Source organism: Abrus precatorius, unplaced genomic scaffold (assembly GCF_003935025.1).
Source record: "Abrus precatorius isolate BTA unplaced genomic scaffold, Abrus_2018 Scaffold6, whole genome shotgun sequence".
In the NCBI taxonomy this organism is placed as follows: Eukaryota; Viridiplantae; Streptophyta; class Magnoliopsida; order Fabales; family Fabaceae; genus Abrus; species Abrus precatorius.
Window position 1 is genome coordinate 19,761,658 of NW_020874406.1, and position 24,676 is coordinate 19,786,333.

At 31.4% G+C, this 24,676-nt stretch overlaps 3 protein-coding genes across 7 annotated transcripts; 1 reads left to right on the forward strand and 2 right to left on the reverse strand.

Moving 5' to 3' along the window:
• The first annotated feature begins 3,106 nt into the window (after positions 1–3,106).
• LOC113870355 (zinc finger protein WIP6-like) lies at positions 3,107–5,789 on the forward strand. The gene is made up of 4 exons (XM_027506949.1): positions 3,107–3,541; positions 4,363–4,842; positions 5,532–5,610; positions 5,671–5,789. Exons 1-4 carry the CDS (start codon positions 3,107–3,109, stop codon positions 5,787–5,789), a joined length of 1,113 nt encoding a protein of 370 aa, XP_027362750.1.
• Positions 5,790–13,662: 7,873 nt separating this feature from the next.
• LOC113868950 (allene oxide cyclase, chloroplastic) lies at positions 13,663–15,058 on the reverse strand. Of its 2 annotated transcripts, none has more exons than XM_027504973.1 (2): positions 14,625–15,058; positions 13,663–14,462 (listed from the first exon to the last, which is right to left on the reverse strand). In XM_027504973.1, exons 1-2 carry the CDS (start codon positions 14,863–14,865, stop codon positions 13,939–13,941), a joined length of 765 nt encoding a protein of 254 aa, XP_027360774.1. In that variant the 5' UTR covers positions 14,866–15,058; the 3' UTR covers positions 13,663–13,938. The 2 variants fall into 2 exon arrangements, with proteins under 2 accessions (XP_027360774.1, XP_027360773.1); XM_027504972.1 differs by having other exon boundaries at positions 13,911–14,459; positions 14,622–14,902.
• LOC113868949 (methionine aminopeptidase 1B, chloroplastic) lies at positions 13,696–23,887 on the reverse strand. Of its 4 annotated transcripts, XR_003505444.1 has the most exons (12): positions 23,697–23,880; positions 23,517–23,598; positions 21,985–22,222; positions 20,233–20,394; positions 20,107–20,148; positions 19,125–19,196; positions 18,822–18,901; positions 17,975–18,072; positions 17,022–17,069; positions 16,145–16,294; positions 14,625–14,885; positions 13,759–14,462 (listed from the first exon to the last, which is right to left on the reverse strand). XR_003505444.1 is itself a non-coding variant. In XM_027504969.1 (11 exons), exons 1-10 carry the CDS (start codon positions 23,836–23,838, stop codon positions 16,149–16,151), a joined length of 1,110 nt encoding a protein of 369 aa, XP_027360770.1. In that variant the 5' UTR covers positions 23,839–23,880; the 3' UTR covers positions 15,568–15,939; positions 16,145–16,148. The 4 variants fall into 4 exon arrangements, 2 of the variants coding, with proteins under 2 accessions (XP_027360770.1, XP_027360771.1); XR_003505443.1 differs by having other exon boundaries at positions 13,696–14,462; positions 14,625–16,294; positions 23,697–23,887; XM_027504969.1 differs by lacking the exons at positions 13,759–14,462; positions 14,625–14,885 and adding an exon at positions 15,568–15,939.
• Positions 23,888–24,676: the final 789 nt, after the last annotated feature.

The window sequence follows — 24,676 nt, forward strand, 5'->3', positions numbered from 1 at the left end:
AAAATTAGACTCCTATCATTATGCTAGAGGGACATAGTTGTCTACTAACTGTGTTCAGCTTGATTTTAAATTTTATCTAATTATTTCGCTAGTTTATATGGCATTGAACAAATCTACACTATTATTTTCTCTCTTAAAATGATATATACATATTTTACTAAATATAAATCTTGCTCTTCTCTAATATGGCATTATCCAACTCAAGATCCTTTTGTTTTCATAAAAAGTTTAAACTAGATCTGAGGATTTGACTCTTTAAATTTTATTCATATGCAGTACAAGTTTAGTTTCTTCCGTTACGATAAACATGAATATTTACACATTTTCACTCTCTCTTAACAGGACCATTGTTTGGAATACTTATGCAAAGTTTATTATAAAATAACTCATAATTAATATGATTGAGAAAAGAAAACTAAAAAGATAATTTACAAAAACACTTTTTTTTTTAAATTTCATAAATTACTTTTGCAAAATTCCTTCATACCATTTCATTTTATTTTTGGTCTTTCCAATCAGGATTCTAAAAATATTGATTAAAAAATAATTATCAAAATTATAGTCAAAATAAAATAACAATTTTAATAATTTTTTATTTTATTTTTTAATCGTATGTTTAAAAAGTTAATATTTATCATTATGAAATTTAAAGTCATCAATTCTTGATTCCACTTTTTACCTTCTGTGACTGGATATGAAATAAGAGTAGTCATAGTAGAGACACAAAGGTATCGGTTTACATGCTAATTACACAGTGCAACTATCACTTCGATTGCATTAGCATCTCTATCACTATCAACGTCAGCGTCACTCTCACTATCCCTTTTGGTAATAACAAAGTGGGGGAGAGACACACACGCCTCCACCTTCTATAGTTTCCATGTCTACTTCCTGTGTTCTCATAATATACACACTTTTTATTTTGTGATTTTTCTGTGTCTCTCTGAAATGGAAAGGGACTGTGCCATCGCCCACTCACTCTCACTTTTGAGAGAGAGAGTAAATGCGAGCACGAGAACCATCAGAAACCCAACATGAAGATTAAAAAGTTCATAAGCCGAGCATTTGGTTTGGTGCAAAGATTTCGAGGTATAATATTAAACCTTGGTTCTTACAATATAAAGGACAAACACGTACTTTAATTACTTTTCATTTTTATAAATAAAAATAGATTTTTATTTTTATAATTTATTAATATTAAGGAGATACTAATCTTTAAAATATCTTCTTACTAAGAGATTAGATAACGTCCTTCTTAAAGTTGAAAGTTTATCCTTTTTTGACGTAGAAAGGTATACATGTAAAAAGTACTCCAATGATAAAATTAGGTGTTAATTTAAATAATAAATGTTATTTAATATTTAAAAGTCAATCTTTTACCTTTTTTTAATAGACAATATTATGAGCTATTAGACTTTGTGAATTAACCTTAATTTTTAGCCTTGTAATTAAGTAAATAATAATTTAATTATTTATTTTAATTGATTTAATTATTTTTTAATCTGACTGACAGAGTACTTGTCCTGTTAAGGTCGAAGGAATATTCATTCTTCCTTCTTTTATTTCTAAAGCTGACTAGTATCCTATCAAGTACATAATTGATATATATTGTTAGTATCAGTTTTATTATTAAAAACAGTAAAGTGAAACTTTAATTTGATTATTAAAAAATGAGATAAAATGTCTAAAATATGGTATCTACATTTTGTCTTAATTTATAAACATTTTTTAACGCAGCAAAATAAAATTTTATTGACATAGGCTACCAAAGGAACTCAAACTGTCTTGATATAAAACATATCTTTGTAAACTATTTAAATAAGCTCGGTTACAACGTTTTATGAAAATAAGTTATATTAAAGTTATCATATATCACTTATATAACATCAAATAAGATGTTTCAAAATGTTCCCAAAATCATTAGTGTCTTTATATTTGAAAAAAGTATTTTCATACATTCACTCTAGAAGAACTTATCGAAAACTTATGATTTATAATTTTTAATTTATTTCAATAAATTTGGTGATTAAATTTATGATATAAATTTTTATAAAATTTTATTAAATAAGTAGTTAATTAAATTATAACTTAAGATAAAAATAAATAAAAATTAATTAATGTGACATGATAAAAAAGATAGAGTGAAAAATGAAAAAAAATTAATATGTACTTGAGAGAATATAATAAACAATTTTTTTTTAAAATTATAATATTTAATATTATCAGTACAATAAATTCCATGATATTATATTATTTTAAATAAAAATTTACTATACTGTTATATTTTTTTACCAATATAAGTAAAAATATGAGAGAATTATATGAACATGATAACTCTTATTTTAAGATAATGATTTAAGGTTTTTGAAAAAGAAAGACATAAGATGTATCCTTGTATGCGGTGTGTGGGAGGGAGAGAAGTGAAGAGGGAATGGCACTGCTGCTACTGGTGTCGTATTATTGGTGCGCTGTTCTATGCATTGCATCCTTCTTTGCCTCATTGCCGCTCTTTCCCTTTCCTCCTTTGCCGGTGCTGTGTCTCCTCCATTCCCATGCCACGCCAAAACACATCATATCACCAATTTCCCTTCATTCCACGTGCACACACACATCTTCTCTCTCCCTCTCCATCTTCTCTATTCCATGAGACCATTACACAAACAAGTCTGATATATGATATCAAACAAATTGAAGGAACTACGTATATAGCTAGATACATATCAAATCAAAGTTTTAATTATTTTTATGCTTGTTAAATATTAATTAATGTTGATTTTAAGTGTGTACAATAAACTACACTTTATCGCTTGGAATTACTCTTTTGCAATGTTCTTCAAATGCCAAAAGCCAAAACTAACATCCACAAGATTTGTTTATTTATACATTGCCTTTCTCGTCCCCACTAACCCATCTCACACACACTCACACACACACCACAGCACACCAAAAAAAAAACTCCCCCTCCCCCTCCTCTCTCTCTCTCCCCCTTACTCACTCTACTCTCTCCTAGCTAGCTACTACCCTCCCTTTCTCTCTCTCTCTCTCTCTCTCTCTCTCTCAACATATCATATAATATTACACCATCCCATCAACCATACCTCTCACCATGCAAACTCACCCTTTCTCCTACATACCCTCTTGTCCAAGAAGTGCCTTCTTAGAACCTGATCATGATCATGAAGCTGTAGTTGATGAAGCCTCCATCTCCCTCTCTCTTGGCCCTCCTGGCCAACAACACAACCCCAAAGTCTCTTCCTCCTTCTCAAACCACCCTTCTACTCTGCACCATCATCACCAGCAAAACCCTACCTCTGAAGACCAAAGTGGTGTAACTGTTGCCCTTCACATTGGCCTTCCCAATCCCACTACTTCACCAAACAGCACCAACCACCCCACTACCAAACCTCATGATCTTCATTTGGCTTCTACTCCCATTCAGGGTCAATATTGGATCCCTTCTCCTGCTCAAATCCTCATTGGACCCACCCAGTTCTCTTGCACTGTTTGCAACAAAATGTTCAACCGATTCAACAACATGCAGGTCTGTCAATAACACTGAAAAAAAGAAGAAAAAAAGAAAAGAAAAGAAAAAGTGAAGTATATATAACTAGCCCAACATGACTTCATAAGCATTTATTAGACTTAGGTAAAAAGTTTGGAAGAAAGGAAGTAAGAAACATTACTTGCTTTCTTTTCTATGATCAAGGATTTAAATATAGAAGAAACAAGTAATCGTTACATTCCAGTAAAGGTCAAACTTGACATCATTTATCATCCTTCGTTGATTTTTTTTTTTTTATGAATAAAAAGTAATTAATATACTGCAGAATTTTTTCTTACTTTTTCACACTCTCTTTACATATCTATCTATCTATAATTCTTCCCTTTTCTTCACACATGTATTTTTTTTAATAAGAGAAAAATTTTATTGATAATCGAGTATCGAAGGTGCCCTATACATATTTATATAAAATTGTTCAGCGTAAAAACATCCTAATTGAACAAAATCACTCCACACTGCCTAATAAGCCCTTATCCAAATGAAGTTTTGTTTAATACATGACAATGGCTAAGAGGCATAATTAGCCATTCTACACACCAGGAAGGTATCACTGTAAAGTCACAAACTAACCACAAATCCATTTTCTTCATATGTAATCATCACTTTTCAATTTAGCACATTTTACCCCTTAAAATTGTGTGAAGCATCATTATTCAAAAGCGTAAGGGAAAAAAAACCATTTCTAAGAGCACAAATATATTTTCATTTTGGTTGCACTTTACTATTTTCTTTTGAAGGAGGAGCATAGTGTGTTAATTAATGTCACATACAAATTTCCCTAATGCGTTTCTACATGGCAGATGCATATGTGGGGACACGGGTCACAATATAGGAAAGGGCCTGAATCATTGAGAGGGGCAAAGCCAGCTTCTTCAATGCTAAGGCTTCCTTGCTATTGTTGTGCTGAGGGGTGCAAGAACAACATAGATCATCCAAGGTCAAGGCCATTGAAGGATTTTAGGACACTTCAGACACACTACAAGAGAAAGCATGGAGCAAAGCCATTTGGGTGTAGGAAGTGTGGGAAACCATTTGCTGTAAGAGGGGATTGGAGAACACACGAGAAGAATTGTGGGAAGCTTTGGTTTTGCATCTGTGGCTCTGATTTCAAGCACAAGAGGTCTCTCAAAGACCATGTTCGTGCCTTTGGTGATGGTCACGCTCCACACACTGTGGAGAGTTGTGATCAAATGGGAGAAGACGAATTATTAGGTGATGAAGATGATGAGGACTTAGAATTAGATGAAGAAGATGAAGATGATAGTAATAATAATAGTGAAGTGGTTTTTGGTTTTAATTAATACGAAATAGGTGTTAGTTTGGAAATGGTTCCTCTCTGTTCTTGTTCTCTTGTTCTCTCTCCTTTCTTATTGCCTAATTGAAAGTTTCATGCAATTAAAAGTATGACTCGTTTTTTAAGTTAATAGCTTCTTTTTGTTGAAGTGTTACTTTCAAAAATAAAACACGGATCTGTTGCTTTCGTATCAATTTTCTATTCTTAAGTTCTTTGTACAAATTAATGATAGTGAGTTTTCATTATATATGGATCACAGAATTTCAAATCAATATTTACATGCATGTCATATTCAACTGGAGAATTCGTTATGATAATAATATAAAAAATTAATCTATGTGTTGTCCATTTGTTTAATCGAAAGATGTAAAAGGAGACAACAAATTATATATGCTGTTTAAATTTTGTATATATCCCTTTTAGTTGATATTTTATAGCTTTTGTATATATAACTTTTTACATCATATCACCTATCATGAGAATGTGAAAAAGATGCTAAATATATTAAAAGTATATTAAAAGAGAAACAAGGAAGATTTGAGAATACTTTTGAGATATAAAAAATTGACGTGGGACAATGCATTGATCCGGTGCTTATAATTTACAAGGTTAGATTTTGTAACTAAGATTTGGGTTAATGAAATGGAGACTGAACCTTTGTCTGTTGTTTGTGAGAGAGAGAAAGGGTGCGAGAAGATGGAGACAAACAGTGAAATGAAAGCTAAGGTTCTTGCATTTAATGCCAGAAGTGGCAGTCTTATCTAATTAAAGGACGTTTTCTTTTTCATGCTACTTTTTTCTGTGATAATGAGAGAGAGAGAGAGAGGTAGTCAAGAGTATTCAGTGACTGCAGATGAGAGACAGACATGCAGACAAGGGCAGTCACAGATTCTACTGTTCAAAACTTTGCATTTGCATTGCCATAGATATTGAGCAGAGAAAGAAAGAGAGAAAGACAGATATGTTAAGTGTGTGTGTTTTTAATTTTGTTTTGAGGGGTCAGTGATACTTACTGAGCATGGAGTAGCACTGCACTGGTAACTCACCTTTGATGGATTGCTAGTGTCAGTGTGTGTGTAGGTAACCATAGTCATAGATGGACCACTGCTTTGCTATGTTATGTGTTGCTGTTTTTGGGGTTTCACCCAAAGGGCTGCCTTTTGCCTTTTCAGACCAACTACAAACACATACTACCAACACATTTTCAGCTCCTTTCTTCTTATTATTACCCCCTCACCTCTCCTTTTAACCCCTCCCCCAATACGATACATAATACCAATAACTTATTACTTTTCTCTATCATGTAATTGTATGCCTAATGCTTCCTGAATTATTAGTTCCCTGATATTGATAGTTGACACATATAATAATGTAATACTTTCAAAGAATATTCCATGCATGTCAATGGAAGAGTATTCCTAGAGTGAGAAATTTTTTAACTTATTTTTTAAGAATAATTAAATTATAAATTAAATAATTTAAATATAGTGTATTAAATAGTGTGTTTAAAATAGTATGTTACTGGTAATTTTTTTTACTACAAATACATCGACTTTACTTGAACGTGTGTCTTAATATTATGCTAGAAATGAAATAAACTCAATTTATTTTTAAAAAATTCAAACAAATTAAAAATATTTATATTAAAAATTATTCTAATAATATTTTTATTAATGTAAAATATTTTATGAAGTATCGTGTTTCAGAGACTGCTTATTATAAATCCTTATGCGCTATAATTGTTTTAGTTTTTAACTTTATTAAACTTGTACGTATTTTAATCTTTAACTTAAGAAAATGTAATTATTTACGTTAGTCTTTTTTTTTAATCTTCTTTTTTGTTTATGTTAAAGATTAAAGTGAATGGTGAATTTTAAAAGTGAAGGGTAAAATAAAATTGATATCCATTATTTAAATATGAAAAACTGATACTATATGTAGTATTATTTATAATTATTTATATCCCTTTTATTCTTTGTCTTTTTATATTCACTTACGTAAAAAATATTTCACAAAATAAAATCAATAACATTTTGTTGTCTCTTTTTTTGTCATTATTTTGTTTGTCTCAACTTTGTCTTTTCAAGAAACATACTTCAAATGGGCTTTTGATAAAGCTATGGGTTAAAATATCTGACAAGTTATAATGAGGGTTTAATCTGTAATAAATCTGCAACAATTCAATTATTCATCGTCATAACATTATAATAATCAGAGGTAATCATTCATGAAATAATAATGCATGTGCATGGCCCTTCTGATCTTTGTTCTTTGCTCGAGGCTTTGTCTCTGTGCTTTGTACGTCAATCTTCTACTTTTTATACTTTTTCTTCCCTCTTTCTTCTTTTGTAATATGAAAAGCAGATCGAAAATAGATGAAAATGGAACGATTGGAAAATAAAACAATAATAAAAAAGGAAAACATTAGTACTGTGCATGCATGCTTGGATATTCTAATTGAAACTCTTTGCTTTTACTTCATGGGTCTTGTTAAACTTTCATCAATTAATGTTTGTCTGGCAACTGGGGAGGGATAAACAATTCTCAAAAGCATTGAATAAAAGAAACACTAGGGAGTCTCATAGGATGAGAATGAAGTTGTATTAGGGACATAAGTTTAAGATCCGAGGCAAAAGATTCAATTCAGACTAACAGCCACTTTAGCGTTTAAATTGTTTAGTTCCCTGTTAAGGAGGCAGTTTACTGTTTTCATCATTTAATAACTAGCTTCTTCACATATTAACTAAACATTAAGATAAGTGTTAGTTTTACCCTCTTTTAACACATTTTTGTTATTATTAAAATTTATTAAGATCATAAAAATTATATAAATTACACTCTTAATTTAGTGACTTTTTTTTTTTATATCAGAGACATCCTTGATACCACTAACAACGCAAATTGTTTTAACTATTTGGAGGAGCGGCTGTTAAAAGACCATTGATATGGGTAATTACTTTACTATACACAAATTTTCAGTTGCATATTAGGCTAGAAAAATACACAAGTGATATGTACGTTAGTTATTGAAAGCGTGCCATTTGAATAAATGTTTTGCTAACTAATCAATAATCAATGAAAGAGTTACCAAGGAAAGGCTAGCTCCTCATTTTTTCTCTGTGTGCTGATGGTCCACTGGTTAAATTTAATCTTTTAGACACTTTAAAAGGAATCTATTAATGGCTTTTTTTTTTATCGTATTAGTGTAATTTTTGGTATAAATTTCAATTTTTTATACAAATAAAATATGTTATATCTCTTATATATAATTATTTTTTAATTAAAAGATAAAAGTCATATTTATAATATATAATCGTGTTTTTATGATAAAAAAAGTTAAAAATGTAGTAAGTCGACACTTCTGTGTTTGACTTTCAATTTTTTTTTAATAAAACGGAAAGTTATACGTGAGCATTATGAATTTTTATATTTAATTTTAATGTTTTATAAAACAAAATAGTTAAAATATAAATTTTATTATATATATATATATAATAATTGTATGTGACTAATTTTATAATATATATTTTTATTTAATAATTTTTTATATACAGCTGTTAGGTTTCTTCTTCTAAAAAAATTATATAATATTTTTTATATTTTTGGTACTGTTTAAAAATAAAAATACGTACTTAATAATTAAATGTGATAAAATAAATAAAATGATTTTTTAAAATAATATTTTTAATACATGCATTACATGTTATCTAACACAAATTATTCTAGACTAGAAATAGCTTATTTATAATTGATTTATCTAATTGTTTTATTGATTTTTATTTTATTTTATTTTATTTTATGATTCGTTAACTTAGATAACGATTGAATAAGAATTGAGAATCATTCTCTAAACATTACTTAGATTTAATAGCTGTAGAATAATCTTTGTTCCAGAGAGAAAACGTACATGTAACATCTCTCTAAGTTAAATTTTAGAGCGATTATTCTCTGAGCAAAATCTAAAATTAAACCATAACTTTACGTTGTCTTCATCCTCGTAGCATTCTCAGTTGTCTCTGCACTGTCGTCGCCATCAAAGTTGTCTTCACCTATCATCTAGCGTTGTTCAGATAAAATTATTATTTCTCATGGTTTGACCAAAGCTTTGTGTACTAGTTGATTTTCTTCTTTTAAACTTTCATTTTCTTAGCTCTAATTTATGACAGCGAAGAACTAAATTATCGGTGAATTTTTGTTGGCATCTCGAACTCCTCAGGTGGGGATGTCATGTCGCAATCATACACATGATCTCGAGATAATTTTGACATGATCCCATCTTAAAAAAGGATAATGACCAATGTGATATCTATAGAATCACTCCTTGAGGGTCATACCATAATCAAGGTATAGCTGCGCGTGATTACAAAATTAACATGATAATTACAAAAATGGTTCCATTCCGCTATGCCAGAAAAAATGGACATTTTACATGTTTAGGGCAAGTCGAAGCCTATAAGTAAGAGAAGACAAGACTCCTACTATATATTAGGTATCTTTGTACCCTTCCCAATACAATCAAAATTTTCTCATAATTTGAGTATTGAGTGTTAAGGTGTTTCTTTTGCTGGAACACTATCATTAATGAAAGTAATAAAATATATTGTTTTTTAAAAAGTTAATTAGTCAGAGATGACTCATTAACTTGAAAGTTCAATCTCTTTTACTTTGTATTTTTTTCGGTTTCTCCAACCTCATTGAACCCGTGAGTTACGAAACGATAGTGGATTCATATATCACCGTAGCTGCACCCTCTCTCAATGGCAAAAGCTGCTGCAAAGCTCCATACCAAAACAATGCTTCGGCCAAATAAAGGTACTCAATAGGGATTAATATTGACTGTGATGAATCCATTATTTAAATTTTGTGGTACATGATACAATATTATTACAATACTTCAACTCTTAGAATTAGATTTAAATATTAAAATATAATAAGATTTTATTAAAAAATATATTTATAATACATTCTAATTAGTCAACGGTATAAAATTTTTTATTATAATATTATGCTAAAGTTAAATTCTCATACTTGTCACTTAATCCTTCTTGGCTAACATGTAAGTAAGAGTATTAACATGCCGTAACTTAAAATATACATAACTTTTTAAAGCAATTATTTATTTTAAAGTTGAGTAAGATTAATTTTAAACTATAACATATATTTGCGATTTAAATTTAAATTAATCTAAACTATCGGCTTTAATTAATTTTAAGATATAGAAATCAAATTTTCAACTGTAAACCAATCCGAATATTAACATATGCATAGGGTGTATGTTAAATTGTTCTATCACGAGATTAAACAACAAATTCATGTCAATGGAAAAACATACGCGCGATGAATGTATGGAATACAATGATTATATCGATTATTATATACATATAATATATATACATTCTGATGTCATGGCTGCAAGTCTATATCTGTGTGTGTTTGGTACCATATATTTGTAATGGCATATGCTATTCAGAAGTAGCTGCGTGTACGGTATAATTGTGGTTGTACTGTGAATTCTGTAAAGATATGCAATTGGCAAATGCGGCCAGAGAAGCTTTTCACTGTACAAATTTCAATCTTGTTTTTCTCAACCTATATCTGTGTGACATGTTTTCTGTTCATCACCCTCTTTATTTGCTTTAATTGGGGTTTTATTGCTAAGTTAATCTCATCACAGTTTTGACAACTAAATATCAAATAATTTACTTGTTAAAAATATTTTTACTAAATTATCAAAAAAATTATATTTCTTTCTATATTAATTTGCATAATTTTATCATAAATAAAATTAATTTTATCAATCAGCACATAATTTAAAAAATTAAAACATTTAAGATTGACCACCTTTATTTAGCTTATAGTAAAAAATGCCTCTCGTATGGATCTGCTTGAACTTGATCACAATTGAGTTAGGGTCTCTCCTTCATGTTCACTATGCATAAGAGAGACCCTAACTCAATTGGTTTAGTGTTTCCCTCCTCTCCACATTGTCTATCCAACACTTCTCAATGAGGTTTTGGTGGAACCCTAATTTCATTTTTTACGATCATTTCCTCCTATTATCTATATTCTCATAAATATATTTTTTTTTCTTGCATTTAGTCACAAGAATGTGTAAATTTGATTGAAATATTTATTAGATGATTTTTTTTCGACAAGGATATTCAAGAGGTAGAGAAAACAAAGAACGTTTCTCCGGTGGGTGTTCACATCAAAATAAAAAAAAAATATATTCCTTTTTATCATTTTAAAAATAAGTCAGATTTAATTTTTTATTTTAATGTTAAAGATATCCACATATATATATATATATATATATATATATATATATATATTACTCTTATTTTGCCTAATAATTTTTTTAATTATTAAATTTTATCAATCTAATTATTCAATTAAAAAATCTTACTGAATAGACTAAGTTAATAGATATTCATACAAACAAAAATAATTTTATTTTAATGTATAATATAATTTTTTAAAATATAAGTAAATGTTAAATTTAAAATTACATATTATTACTGTCTAATTGACTTAAAATTTGGTATGCATAATTAACATATTAATATCACATTATTTAATAATTAACTTAATAAAATTTAATATTTATAAAAAATCATTTATAAAACTAACAATCAGAAGAGTTGCTCTTAGACTAACTCGATCTCCACCTTGTGTGTATGTCGGGAGGGAGGAGGTAAAAATCAAATTACTTCAAGAATACTTCTTAATGATGTTACTATACTTGATAATCCTTCACACATATTAAAATTTGTTGATCCAACTGTTAAATTGAAAGATTTTATTCAGTAGATTAATTAAGCCTATTAAAATACATATAATTCAAAAATTTTGTGAGACTTAATTATAAGGTAAATTTTGGCATGTAAAGAAATCACATTCAAACTAATTTTAATTAGTTTCAAATTGACATGTTTTCGAGACCTAAAACTAAACCAAATAGTTTCCTATACAAAAAAGAAAATTGAATTTTCATCACAAAATCAATACCACACTTAATGTGCAAAAGCTCTATCATATCCCTTACACCATTCAGTACCCAAATTCAATATCAGTCTCCGCCAACCCTCACATGTACATCGTTTTTCCTTGATCTTTAAATTCTGTAGTTCCTCCCATTAATTGTTGATGCTTGTAATTGCTTGCAGAATTCCATCCTAATGATAGCGTTGACAACAAAATAAAATCCTATTGACATTTATAGTGTCAACAATGAGAGGTTTACGGTTTATTTATAGAAAATCCTCACCTCAAATGAGTGGGCCTACTTCTTAAATGTAACCCTTCTTGAATGACCCAATTTGCAATTGCTTCTCTTGTACTAACCCATCTGGAAGAAAAAGACGCTTTCATGGTGTGAAACCCCAGATCCAAAGAGGAACCCTAAAAACCATATTCAATTGACGATATCGATGTGAATTATGAAATTGATCAAGGGTTGGAAGAGGAGGGCACAAGGACCAAGATAATAAAGAATTGGAATGGTAAAAGAAAATTATTTAAATCAGATATATCTTTCACACACACAATCATATTCAAATCCAATAAAATCATTATGTACAGTAAAGGTCTTTTTCTAATATTTGAAGTAAATAAATCTAGAATTTAAACTCAAGATCAATTGACTGAAAAAATTCTCTTATTTTCTCACCAGACAAGTTTTGAAAAAAAGAAAAATTAAGACCAACTATTTGGAATCACACAACGTGTGGTCTGTAGACATACAATGACTTGGGTGTTTCGATACTTATTAAATGGGGCATTCTATGAAAGCTGATAATCTTGTTTAATTGAGAATTGGAGTTTAGAAGATAGAGACATATAATATTTATAGCCTTTTTATTACACGCGTCTTTCACTTTTATTTTCTTTTATAGGTGACATAAGTTTTAAATAATAATAATAACAATTTGCTAAGGTAACAATTAATTTCTATATAAAAGTATATTAATGTGGACATGGATTTAAAAATTATTTGTAATTACAAGTGAGTTAATGGTAAAGGATAAGAAGTTTTAGTTTCAATTATTAATGCCCATTATCTGACGTGATGAAAATATAATTTTTTTTAGAGAGAGAAAGAGAGAAACCAAATTGAAGTGTTGAATAGTATGAACGAGAAATCATTACACATGAAACTTATAATTATCCCCGAGCGTTCAAGCATACGTTGAAACAATGGACAAGAATGTGTACATCTCAAGTACTTTTTTCCAAGAGGATTGGTGGTGACTGGATAGTGTGATTGACTCACATCTGGGCCTAGAGGAGATACCTAAGATCTGACACACGACTTCCGAAAGGTGTAGTTGATTACAACCATTGCATTTGTAGCTCTTTATGGGATCCAATTTAAATAAAAAATAAATTAAATTTTTAATAGCATAGATGTCCATATATTAAGTTCACAACCCCTTCTCCACAAAAAATAAAATAAAAGATGCATATTATACACGATAAATTAACCCTTGTAAGATCTCGTTACTTTTAGTCAAAGACGAAAAGATTTTTTGATATGATGATGATCCTCCTTAATTATTTATAGTAATCCTTCCATGTCATTATCCTTTCAACGAAGTTGTTTCCCACATTTAAAACTATGTCCTACCACGTTTCTCCACCTAAATCTAAATGAGATTTTTCTAGCATTTGCTGTTTCTATCAACCAAGTGCAATACTTTTTCTAAGTCCATAATATCAAAGAATAATTTTACCCCACAAGGGCCACATGAAGATAGACGGAACATTTCGTTAATTTTATTATAGAAAAATGCTATATCCTATTTCAGCCTACAAATCCTCCTACTCATAATCAGGTTTGAAATATCAATGAATGTTCTACCACTAAGTCAGCCTGTATGTAGTCTGATCTAGTTCCGCAAAAGAAAACTGATATAAAATTAATTTTGCAGAACAAATGTTTTTATTCTAGCAAATACATAAGTCACGTCTAGTCCAGCACAAACAAAGAAGATTGACTAATATAGCAAAATATGCAACATCTAAAATTTATTTTGGGTTCAAAATTAAAAATTTCGGAGGAAAAAAAGGCTCAATTGGAGTATCAGTTGGTGAAATTTGGTATAGAGGCATGAGGCTCAGCAGCCTTAGCAGCTGGAGATGGCTCAACATTTGGTGATGGTTCAACAGGCTTCCCTAGTAGCTCAGCTGGCAAATCAGGAATACCTTTCAAGTAGAAGGTGTAGAACAACTTGAATGGGAACACAAGTTGTTTAAGTTTAACCTGACCAGACACACCTTCAAAGATTCCGGAGCCTCCTGTTGCAGCCAGATATGTGTCTTGGTATGTCAGATAAGCTCCTTGAACTGATATGTGACCATACTCTCCAAAGTAGAAGCTGTAAATGGCCTCATATCTGTCACCCTTTTTCTCAGGAACATGCTGGATGAGCACACATAAGCCTGCAGTTATCCCTAGTCTCTTTTCCAAGTTTCCAGAGTATATCTTGTTGCTGAAAGGCACCAAATCTCCAAGAGAGTTAACAGGCTTCTGGCTTAGCTTAAGGTATGCAGGACTGCCTCTGTCACGTTCATTGATCTCATAAACATGGAGTTCTTGAACTTCAGCTAGAGAAATCAACAAATACATGAATAAGAAATGCTAGCTATCAAACAAATTATGCTTAGAAAATGCTACTCAAAGAGGGAAATTGTAATTTTTGACATGATCAAGGCCATTGAAAAGTGGGCTTGGAGTAGATTATCTGCAGAGATCTGGAAAGAACTTACCTGGCTTTGAAGAATCTGGATGCTGCTTTGAGGTATTGAAGAAGAATGCTGTGGTTGTGGTGTTCTTGGAACTTCTTCTGGTTGTATATACTTGTGGGGTAGCTGAGAATTTTAAAATTTTGGCTGGGAAGGACTGACAGAGACTAGAACCTACTTGTTTTTGGGTTTGAAGAGGAGAGAGAGAACATGGATGAGAGAGTTTGAGGGAAGGAACCATTTTCAGAGAACTCATGGAGGCCATCGATGGTGATGATTGAGGAACTGGTAAAAGAATGACTAGTTAAAGGAGCTTTATAAAAGTAAAAAACAGAGAATGAGTTTTAACACGTGGATGTGTGGAGCAATGGTAAGCAAACGAGGCCTGCGAGTGCTCTCCTTTTCTCAAATGGAAACCTTTTTTTTTTTTTTCATTTTCTTTTCCCCATTTCAATTATTTCTTTCCTGGTCCTTTTCCTCATGGATAAAAATAAAGGCTTTGCATCTGCTGCGTTCTTTCCTCCTAGCTAACTAGTAAAACGAAAGGTTTAGCCAAAATTTCAGGAAAACTATATTATATATGTGCAAGTGGCTGTATTTAATGGTCAATTTAAAATAAAATTAATTATTAGGACACATCACATTTAGCAGAAGGGTCACTGTTCTTTGGGGCTGCTATACCATATTCTAATATATATAATTTTGTACATTACACGGCCCCTAGATTCGTTTTGGTCTTCATGTAATTAAAAATAGCAATTGATTGACCCTTTAAGAAAGTAATTAAATGTCAATAAATTACATTGTTCCATATGAGATTCGGTTGTCCCTAATTGATGCTGAAATGATGTGCAAAACATTAAAACAAGATATGCAACTTCAAATAAAACTCAATTAAACTTATTTCCGACCCATAGTCATGGGATAAATTTATAGAATAACACAACATACTTTATGCAAGTATCTATATTTCTCTAGGCCGGGTCCTGGGCTTATTACCGTATGGCATGAAAGACTTTGTTTATGTCAACAACCTGAAATTTATCATGACAAAAGCTCGTCCAGTTCAGTTTTATCAAATATTCCGATGGCGTATCTACACCACTTCAAGCGAAATCTAAGCTCAACACTTTCCACACGAAATCAAGTATTTCCATCGCGTATCTATATTTCCAATAAAACTTTTATCTTGAACAACGACCAACAGTTCTCGCAGCCTAAATCATACTACGAATGCAGCTTTCAATTAGACATTTATCTGACCAAGTCTCCCTAACGAATTACTGTAACCTTGTCTTTGCTGATAGAAACAAGTACTGCTTAATCTGTGTCTTTATATCTGGTGAGTTCATATATGAAAATTATAATGCACAAGAAAATTTGATATACAGCTCTTCTAGGCAATCTTTACCTGTCTGTGCATAATTAATTCTCCAGAACCGGAAGCAATTTGATTTCAAGGCAGATATTTACAACTTATATACAATACAAACACTAATCAGATATCATAAAATAATCATTCTGAATTTAAAAAAAAAAAATACCATGTCAACATGTAGTCAAAATTTCAGCTCCAGTCCTAGTTATCAAAATGGTATGCTCACACTGAGCAGCCAGGCTGCCATCAGCTGTTAACGTTGTCCAGTTGTCTGGCCAGGTGATGCAATCAGTGCTTCCCATTGTAAGAATAGGCTCTGCAGTTTTATGTGGAATTTTCAAGGGATCATTCAATTTCAAAACTTATAAATACCCAGCTTCAGCAATACCTTAGCAAGCAACTAAAAAAACATCCAGTTCCAATAGAAATTCAGAACGAAAGAGAATTTAAACTTGAATGGCAAATGAGTTAGCTAGTTATTTTTATCAGAAGCCAAGCACAAACGTAATTGTCATCACGTCTTTGTTGACTTTCTTTCATAATTAATTTCAAAATCATGATAAATACATGTTGGGGGTGGGGTAAAGACACCAAAATATTATTGCACAAGGATTACTTGGATTATGAATTATGATGTACTGTTTGTGTTTTTGATAACCAAGTAGAACTGATGATGAATCTAAAGAAAATGCTTTAGAAGCATAGATTCGTAGAACGAAGACAGCATGCCCAAATGTGAAAATATTTTGGCAATTTTGTAAGTAATAGTGAAACAGAAAATAGAAATATATTTTCTTAAACCTAACATGTCGTTGCCAATCAATTCTTTCAACAACTTAGTGCAATACCAAGCAAAACTTCCATTGTACGTATAACTTATTCCAAAGCAAAGAATTAATTCAAATTACTGCACAAATTGTGGTCAGGCCTACCACAAATTCAGTGTTCTAGACATAACAGAAAGTAATACGTGAAGCAGCATGACAAAGAAAAGGTCGCAGCAATCACCTACAATTCTACGTACAAATTAAAAATGCACTTACCAATTGTAAAAGTTTGACCTTCAACCATGCAACCAGTCTTGTCATTCCCTGTCAACCGATGATGTAAATTAAAAGTATGTTAGGAAATATTAGTATAAGACTACCTCCTACTTCCAGAACCCTCACATAACAAAGAGTGAAACAAGAGGGAACAAGGGAGGGAAGGTAAGCCGTGTAGAAGATTTTTCTTTGTCCCTTGTTAGAATATAGAGGTTACTTGACAAAAAATATATATCGTCAAGAACTAAGGGCTTGCCTGAAATTTTAATTTTTTATTTTTTTTACTTTTAAATAAAATTGTTTATAAAATTTGCTTTTGTTTAGTGTTTTAAAAATTGAAAAGCAAAACAAGTTTAAGATGTTTTCAAATGAAATGGGCTTGGTGGGGTAATGGTTTGACGAAGTTGAAAATACAGTCTTTTCAATTTGTTTAGCCAAGCAAATTTTCGTCTTCCGCATTTTTTTAAAAGCTATCCTATATGGGTCTTAAAAGAACAACATGATAAGAAAATGAGAGTGACAGAAATAAAATTGTTACGGTGGATGAGTGGACACATGAAAAAAGATAAAATACAAAATAATAATATTCAGGAGAATATGTAAACTGGCTTTCTTTTTTTAAGAAAACAGTTCAGTATACTGGTTTTGAAAGCCGATTTTGAACCAGTTTCAAAACTGGATTTCGTAAAAAAAAGTTGAAAAAACAAGATTTGGTTTAAAAACCAATTTCTAACCATGCACACCTCGAAAAACACACTAACACAAATAATGCAGTTAAGTAGCAATTATTAGCATATTGTCAAAGGAAAATGAACCTATGAATGTGAATTATAACAGGTTGTCATTTAGAAAAGCATACTAAACATGAAAAATCCATACAAACAAAAACCAAGCAATCACTACGTGAAAAAGCCATATGATGAAGAAATTATATAAGTTGATAAGTCACTTACGATGATGTAAAATAATCGGTTCAGAATGGAACACTGTTCCCACACCATGCCCAACAAAACGCTCCACTACACCGTAGCCAAACTTTTCAGCATGCTCACTGAGAAAAAGAAAAGAAAATGCTTAAAAATATATATAGAATAAGCCATCAGTTGCAGATCACATCATCAATTAATACAAACAATAATTGTTCAGAGAACCTAGAAATAGACAGATGTATAATTAATGACTATAGCTCAAAACATGAAATTAGAAAACTCAATCACGTACAGGTGCCAATTGTACACAATCGAAAGAACAAGGCTAGATTGAGTATCCCACTGGGGACAGTTATAAATGGAGGACACTAGGTATCATTGGCCTTTATGCTAAAAATTGTTTGTCATTATGCCAAATATTTATTCCTTTGGCATTGGGAGATGCAAACCCTCAAAATCTCCTGAGTCCTGACTAACTAACTCACTAATGTAACTAACTAACTACTAATGAGGGTTAACTAACACTCTTCTAATTGCTAAGTGCCTAGGATTTTTTATTCCTCATTCTCTCCCTAATAAGAGTCTTCTGAGTAATATACACAATAAAAATATTAATCCACTACTGTGCTTTGAACTTGTTTCGAAATAGTTTGGTAATTTAAAAGATTGAAGCAGCATATAAATCTTCTTTTATAGCTTGTCGTAGGAAGAATATGTTAATGGGTTCATTCAATTGGAAGCTCCAACCAGTTAAAATATAAAAGGAAACCAAGTTTCACATGCAATGCATAATCAATGTCAGCAGGAGTAATCAGTATATATACAAACCTGAAGGTCTTTTATTTAACTATGATGCAACCCAAAAAATTACCTGATTCTCTTTCCAATTTTTCTAAAAGGAGCACCATCCTTGCACACAGCTATTCCTTTCTCCAAGCACTCTTCATTTACCTTCCAACAAATAAAGGACACTTGCTTCATGAATAATCTAAATGACTGAAAATGGGCATTGCTTAATGAGATATTAAATTCAATATATAATGAAAAAAAACCTATACATTAAGAAAGTAATATGCCATCAATACTCAATAGAGCATAATAGCCCATCCAGCCACAATTAAAATAAAAATACAGCACATTTTTTTTCCCCCACAATCAGCTGACAATTATTTACCTTAACAAGCTTTTTCATTTCATCACTGACTTCCCCACAACAAAATGTCTTTGATGTGTCTCCATGATATCCCTAACATAGCACATAGAATTGGATTTGTTTAACTTAGTCATTAGCACTAAAAGCAATAAAAGAAGAGAATATTGGTACCCAGCATGGTACCCAAAGTCCAATATGTATAGGCCACAGCAAATATGTTTAGGCAAAAAACAAAACTATACCCACTGATACCCGACATGCAAATAATTTGGAGAGAAAGAAATGCAGTAATAAACTGCAATTCCTTCACCATCTAGCTGCTGTTTCAGCAGATTAAAAATAAAATCTTCATGTTTACTCAGACGTAAAGAGAAAAGCTTTTGTCCAATTGAATCATCAAGAGTTCATATCAACCTGCCCATCATTTCCTTCAAATGTTTTATTTTCATGGGTGTGTTTAGATAAACAATTTAAATTAAACACATTCATGAGCTTATGGCATAAAATGATCATGAAACTTATGGAAATAAGTTTTAGAAAAAGCTTATTTTGACAAGGTATACCAAGAAGCTTATTGAAGTAAGATAAAATGAGCTTATGGAAGCCACAAGCTATTTTCTTAAGCTCTTCCAAACACCCCTTTTATCAGAAAACTGATAGGAAAATATTAAAAGTCAATTCAAAATATAATAGCATAAATTGTGTCGAAAAAAAGACCATTGTATCAACAATGTAGCAATGGCTTGCTTGTTTTAGCTTTTGGCATCAATGCCAATGCATGTCTATCAATAGTAAAGAAATCCTTCATGTTAAAGCACGTTTGCTTAGTAAGAAAGTAAAAGAAAAAGCTGTAGACCAACTTCTGGTATAAGAGGTACCCAAATAACTAACCATTCTAGCTGTATGCATTAACAAGACCAAGAAGATAGGACATTATACATTTAACCTATACTTGTGACCACTTATGCCTAAATAAAATTTTAGAAAGGAGTGAGAATCATACATTCAGGTAGACTGTCACATCAATGTTAATAATATCACCATTCTGCAGAAGATATCACTGTCATCAGTTATGAGTAATATGCATACCAAAGATAGAGTGAAAAGTAGCATTTTAGGCTCACAAAACCTGTAACTGTCGGGAATCAGGTATTCCATGGCACATGCACTCATTAACTGATGTGCACACACTTTTCGGAAACCCACCATAGCCCAGGGGTGAGGGATAAGCACCAGCATCAATTATCATCTGATGCACTGCTTTATCAATTTCATTAGTTGTTACAGAAGGCTGACATTACAAAGTAAGATTAAGTTAGATTAAAAAAACCAGTGCAAAGTAAATTATCTTATCAAACCAAAATATCAAATGTTGTGTTATACTTTGAATAAGGTTATCGATAAAATACTCCAAATTTTGTTGGTTTAATTTCTTAAACATTCAAAAAATGCTCTTAACTGATCAAAATTTTGACATTGTTCTGGTCCACTTAAGGCAATGGTGCATCCTACTGTCAAAAGGAACCCAAAGTCTTCTCACTGCCCTCAAAACCCCAAATTCAAGTAAAGGTATGTTAGATCCAAGTTAGTGGACAAGGGACCAGACAACCAAAGGTCTAAACTATTCAAATATATATCTAAGTCTTATAAGATTGCAAACTTTATATTTCATCTAACTACATTGCAGACTAGTTGTCAAATCTGAGTTTTGCCACTTCAACACCATTGATCTCAATAGCTAAATAAAAATGACCAGATGGCAGATGAAAATTGGGATATATTTTATTTTGTCAGAGTCAGAATATTTGGATTGTTAGTCATTGTATTTGCAGCCTTTGGCTTGAACTATAGTATTAGTGTTTGATCTAATTATTGGCATAAATAGTAGCTATAGCTTAGGGGAATTGTATTATATCTATCAATCTAAATATCATATTGCTCAGAGTGCATTATCTATTCTTCCTTCTCCCTACCCAAATCCTATATTTCAATCATATGTCAAGACATATATATAACATGTGGACTATGTATTTCAAATTTCTGTCTCCATTACCTCAACCAAAAGCTAACAAGTGTGTGATAAGCAAGCTTGGTCAATAGCTATGAACTTCACACTCCTTTCAAATTGATAGAAAGAACTGATTTGCAGAAGAATGTTTTCAATTAGCAACAGGTTGGTGTAATGATCTATACTATATATAAGATCGAGGGTGGTGACAATTAGACGGAAGTTATCTCAAGTTTCAAAACTCCTCCACTTCACAGTCAAACTAAAAATAAAACAAATAGTAGACTGATAAGCATATTAGTTTGCTAGAAGTGACTAGTTTACACAATAACCCTTGAAGAGAACTATAAAAACTCATCTTCGTGGGGAAAGATCATTTGCCTAAAACAGGTCAAATCGACTGTAATAGTAATCATTTTTCCGCAACCACCATCCAAACTTCCATCACCTACCCATATATAACCTGCTAGTTACCACTTTTCACCATGACCCACTTCCAAGAGAACCTAGGCATATGGCACGATTGGCACCAAGTTCACGCACTGGTCCTTCCACTAACAGGCCAACTTTCACTATTTACCTATAGCATCTGGTTAATTGGTTATTGATTCAAGCACAAAGAATAAAAAGCAGTTACCACGATCAGCACCAGTGTCAAGTGTAAGAAAAAACCATTACCCTTCATACTAAGTTTAATTGAAAAAAAAAAAAAAAAACACTAACATACATTAATGGTACCATACAAAAATTTGTCCAGAAGTGCTAAATTATGAATAAATAATCACAAAAAAAATGATAATGACCACTATCTTGCTAGGTGAACATCAGGTAAATAAATGACATAGGAAGCATGCCAAAAGGAGAAAATCTTACCCTAACCAGAGTTCCTGCAAAGTTTAAGACACGCGCTGCAAGCTCACATGCAGCCCTCATTTTAGCTATACCTTCAGAGTCATGAATTTGATACTCCTTTGCAATTTCTGGAAGTATATTTGAACCTACATAAGGAGGCCTTGGTATGTGATCAGGAACAAGAAGACTTGGTGATACTCTTCCACGCCTTAATGAAGGCCTTTTCTTAACCTTTGTCACAACTTTAAGTTCACGTTCTCTTCATATGACCAGACAATATGTAAGAATATTAATAAAAGTTGCAACAACTGATTTCTATTTATGAATAAAAAATAAAGTTTTATTTGGATATTAGAAAGCAAATGCACAAAGCCACAAATAAGGAAATTATTTGTTTGAGCATTTATTTTCGGAAGAAAGCATTTTTATATCGCAGTGCAATGAAGAAATGAGGTGAGGAAGGGATAATAGATGATTTGATATCTATTCCACATATTCCAAGACCTAAATGATCAGACACCTAGATGTCGAGCAAATACAAGAAAGAAAATAGGAAAAAAAACTTACAACCCTAAGATCTCTCAAAGTTTATGGATAAAAAAATCTCTTGGACATTTTTATTGCCCACATACAGCAAACCACACAATTACAATTCAACATCTAACACAAACAACTACTACTTCAGATTATCAAATATCTAAATACTGGAAAATATCCATTTCCACTTATGTATATAAAAATTAAGAATTCATACGATCCATCAAACATTTACACCCAAATATGGTATGCCAAGCAATTACAATTCATCATTGAGTACATAAACTAAAAATTCTCAAAACAAAAGTGTTCACCTGGTTGGTTTAACCCACAATTCAATGGGTTTTAATTCAACCCAACCCACAAATGGTGAGACAGTTTTGATTCATGAGTTGGTTTTAAAAAACTTATCCTGCAGAAAATAATTCCAGTTCCAAGTTGAAACTTTCCCAACTCACACAACCCAACCCACATATTTTTCTAAATCATGTTTTCCCCCCTAATTTCCAATTAAAAGTGTAGATATTGTGGTGTTGAGAATGCAACCAAAGCAAATAGAAATAAGAAACTACTAAAGCATCATATAGAGACTACGGCGATAAGAAGCTGACAGATTGCCAACACAACGAGAAGTTTCTTAGAAAAAATAACAACGAATTTAATGACTATCTATGATGGCATTAGCTTCAATTGGTTTGTTGGACTTACTGCTTACGCCTTTGGGTACTTTCACCTTGTTTCATTTGAAAGGCATGTTTGTTTAAAACACTTAGTTACTTTTTAGTTCATAACCAGCTTTCAAAAGGGTCTTCGGTTTCATTTATAATAGAACATAATTTGTCTCTCATCAAGAGTCACCTTGTTGACCGACAAACAATTGGTAGAAGACTAACAACAAGCCAACACTCTAAAAATACATAACACAGTGAAGGTTTAAAATCAAGTGATGTAGCCACTAGAATACAACAAAAACAAAACAACAACAAAAGTCCATCATAGATGAGGCATTGAGTTACCTTCTGATATTCATGGCCTCATCCAACCCTGTAATCTTCCTCGCCAAAACCACAAATTGCTTTCTGGAAAGTTGTTGGTTCCCTGGAACATAGAAAAACCATTCGTATGAATTCATTTTATTTATTTACTTATGGTTGAAAAAATGAAGATGAATATTCGGAAAATGGCAATTGTCGAACCGGGAAGGGTAGTGGAGAGCGAGAAGGTAAGCGGAGAACCAATGAAGGATGAAGAAATTGACGAAAACGGCGGTGCTTCGCCATGAAACGACGTTGGCAATTTCAGAAATGCGTTGTGAGCGAGCGAAGCAGCAAACGCCATTCTTAGTAGCGAAGTGTGCGTGTTGGAGAAAGGATAACAGAGTTAGAGGGGTTTTCAGGATTTTGAAAAAAAAATAAATAGTATAACACAGAAATAAATGGGCTTATGGGCTCAGAAAATCTGAGAGAGATTGGCCCGCTTACAAATCTTAAGAACCTATTTAGAAACAAAAAAAAAAAAACTCTAAAAGTTTAAAGATAATTACATCATAATTTGTTTTCTTTGAAGACAATTTTATTTGAAAACTTATATAAATTTTCTTATATTCTATGCACTGAACCCTATTGTTTCTGCATTATGCATCGCAATCAACTTTAACTCACTATAGGGAATGAAAAGGATTCATAAAGTCATAGTCATGCAACATCACTTCATAAATAAGAGGTAGCTGTTCATGCAGCAATTTCATGCTTAAGCCTTTGGCATAATTGAAAGCTAATATAAAACGTTTGAAAAAAAAATACAGAAAAAGAATAATACTGGTGGCTGTCAATAAATCACAACAATAAACGCAGCTAATCTGGTTTACAAAAGAAAAATCTTCGAGATTATATTTATTATGATGATATATTTGTCTTTAAAAAATAATCTTTAATATATTTATATGTAAAATTTGTATCAAGTTATTTCTTTAAAAACAAAAATGGAACTTATAGTGTCTATTTTATGTCCAAAGGAAAAACATCACTCTTAAGGACTCTTTCAAACAAATACAATGGACATTTCTTTTGAACAATTTAAAATTTGTTATCGTGACGGAACTTACATGTTTATAATTACAACTGCACGCACTATTAAACATTAATATTCCTCTCTTTTTCAGAAAGATAGTTGAAAA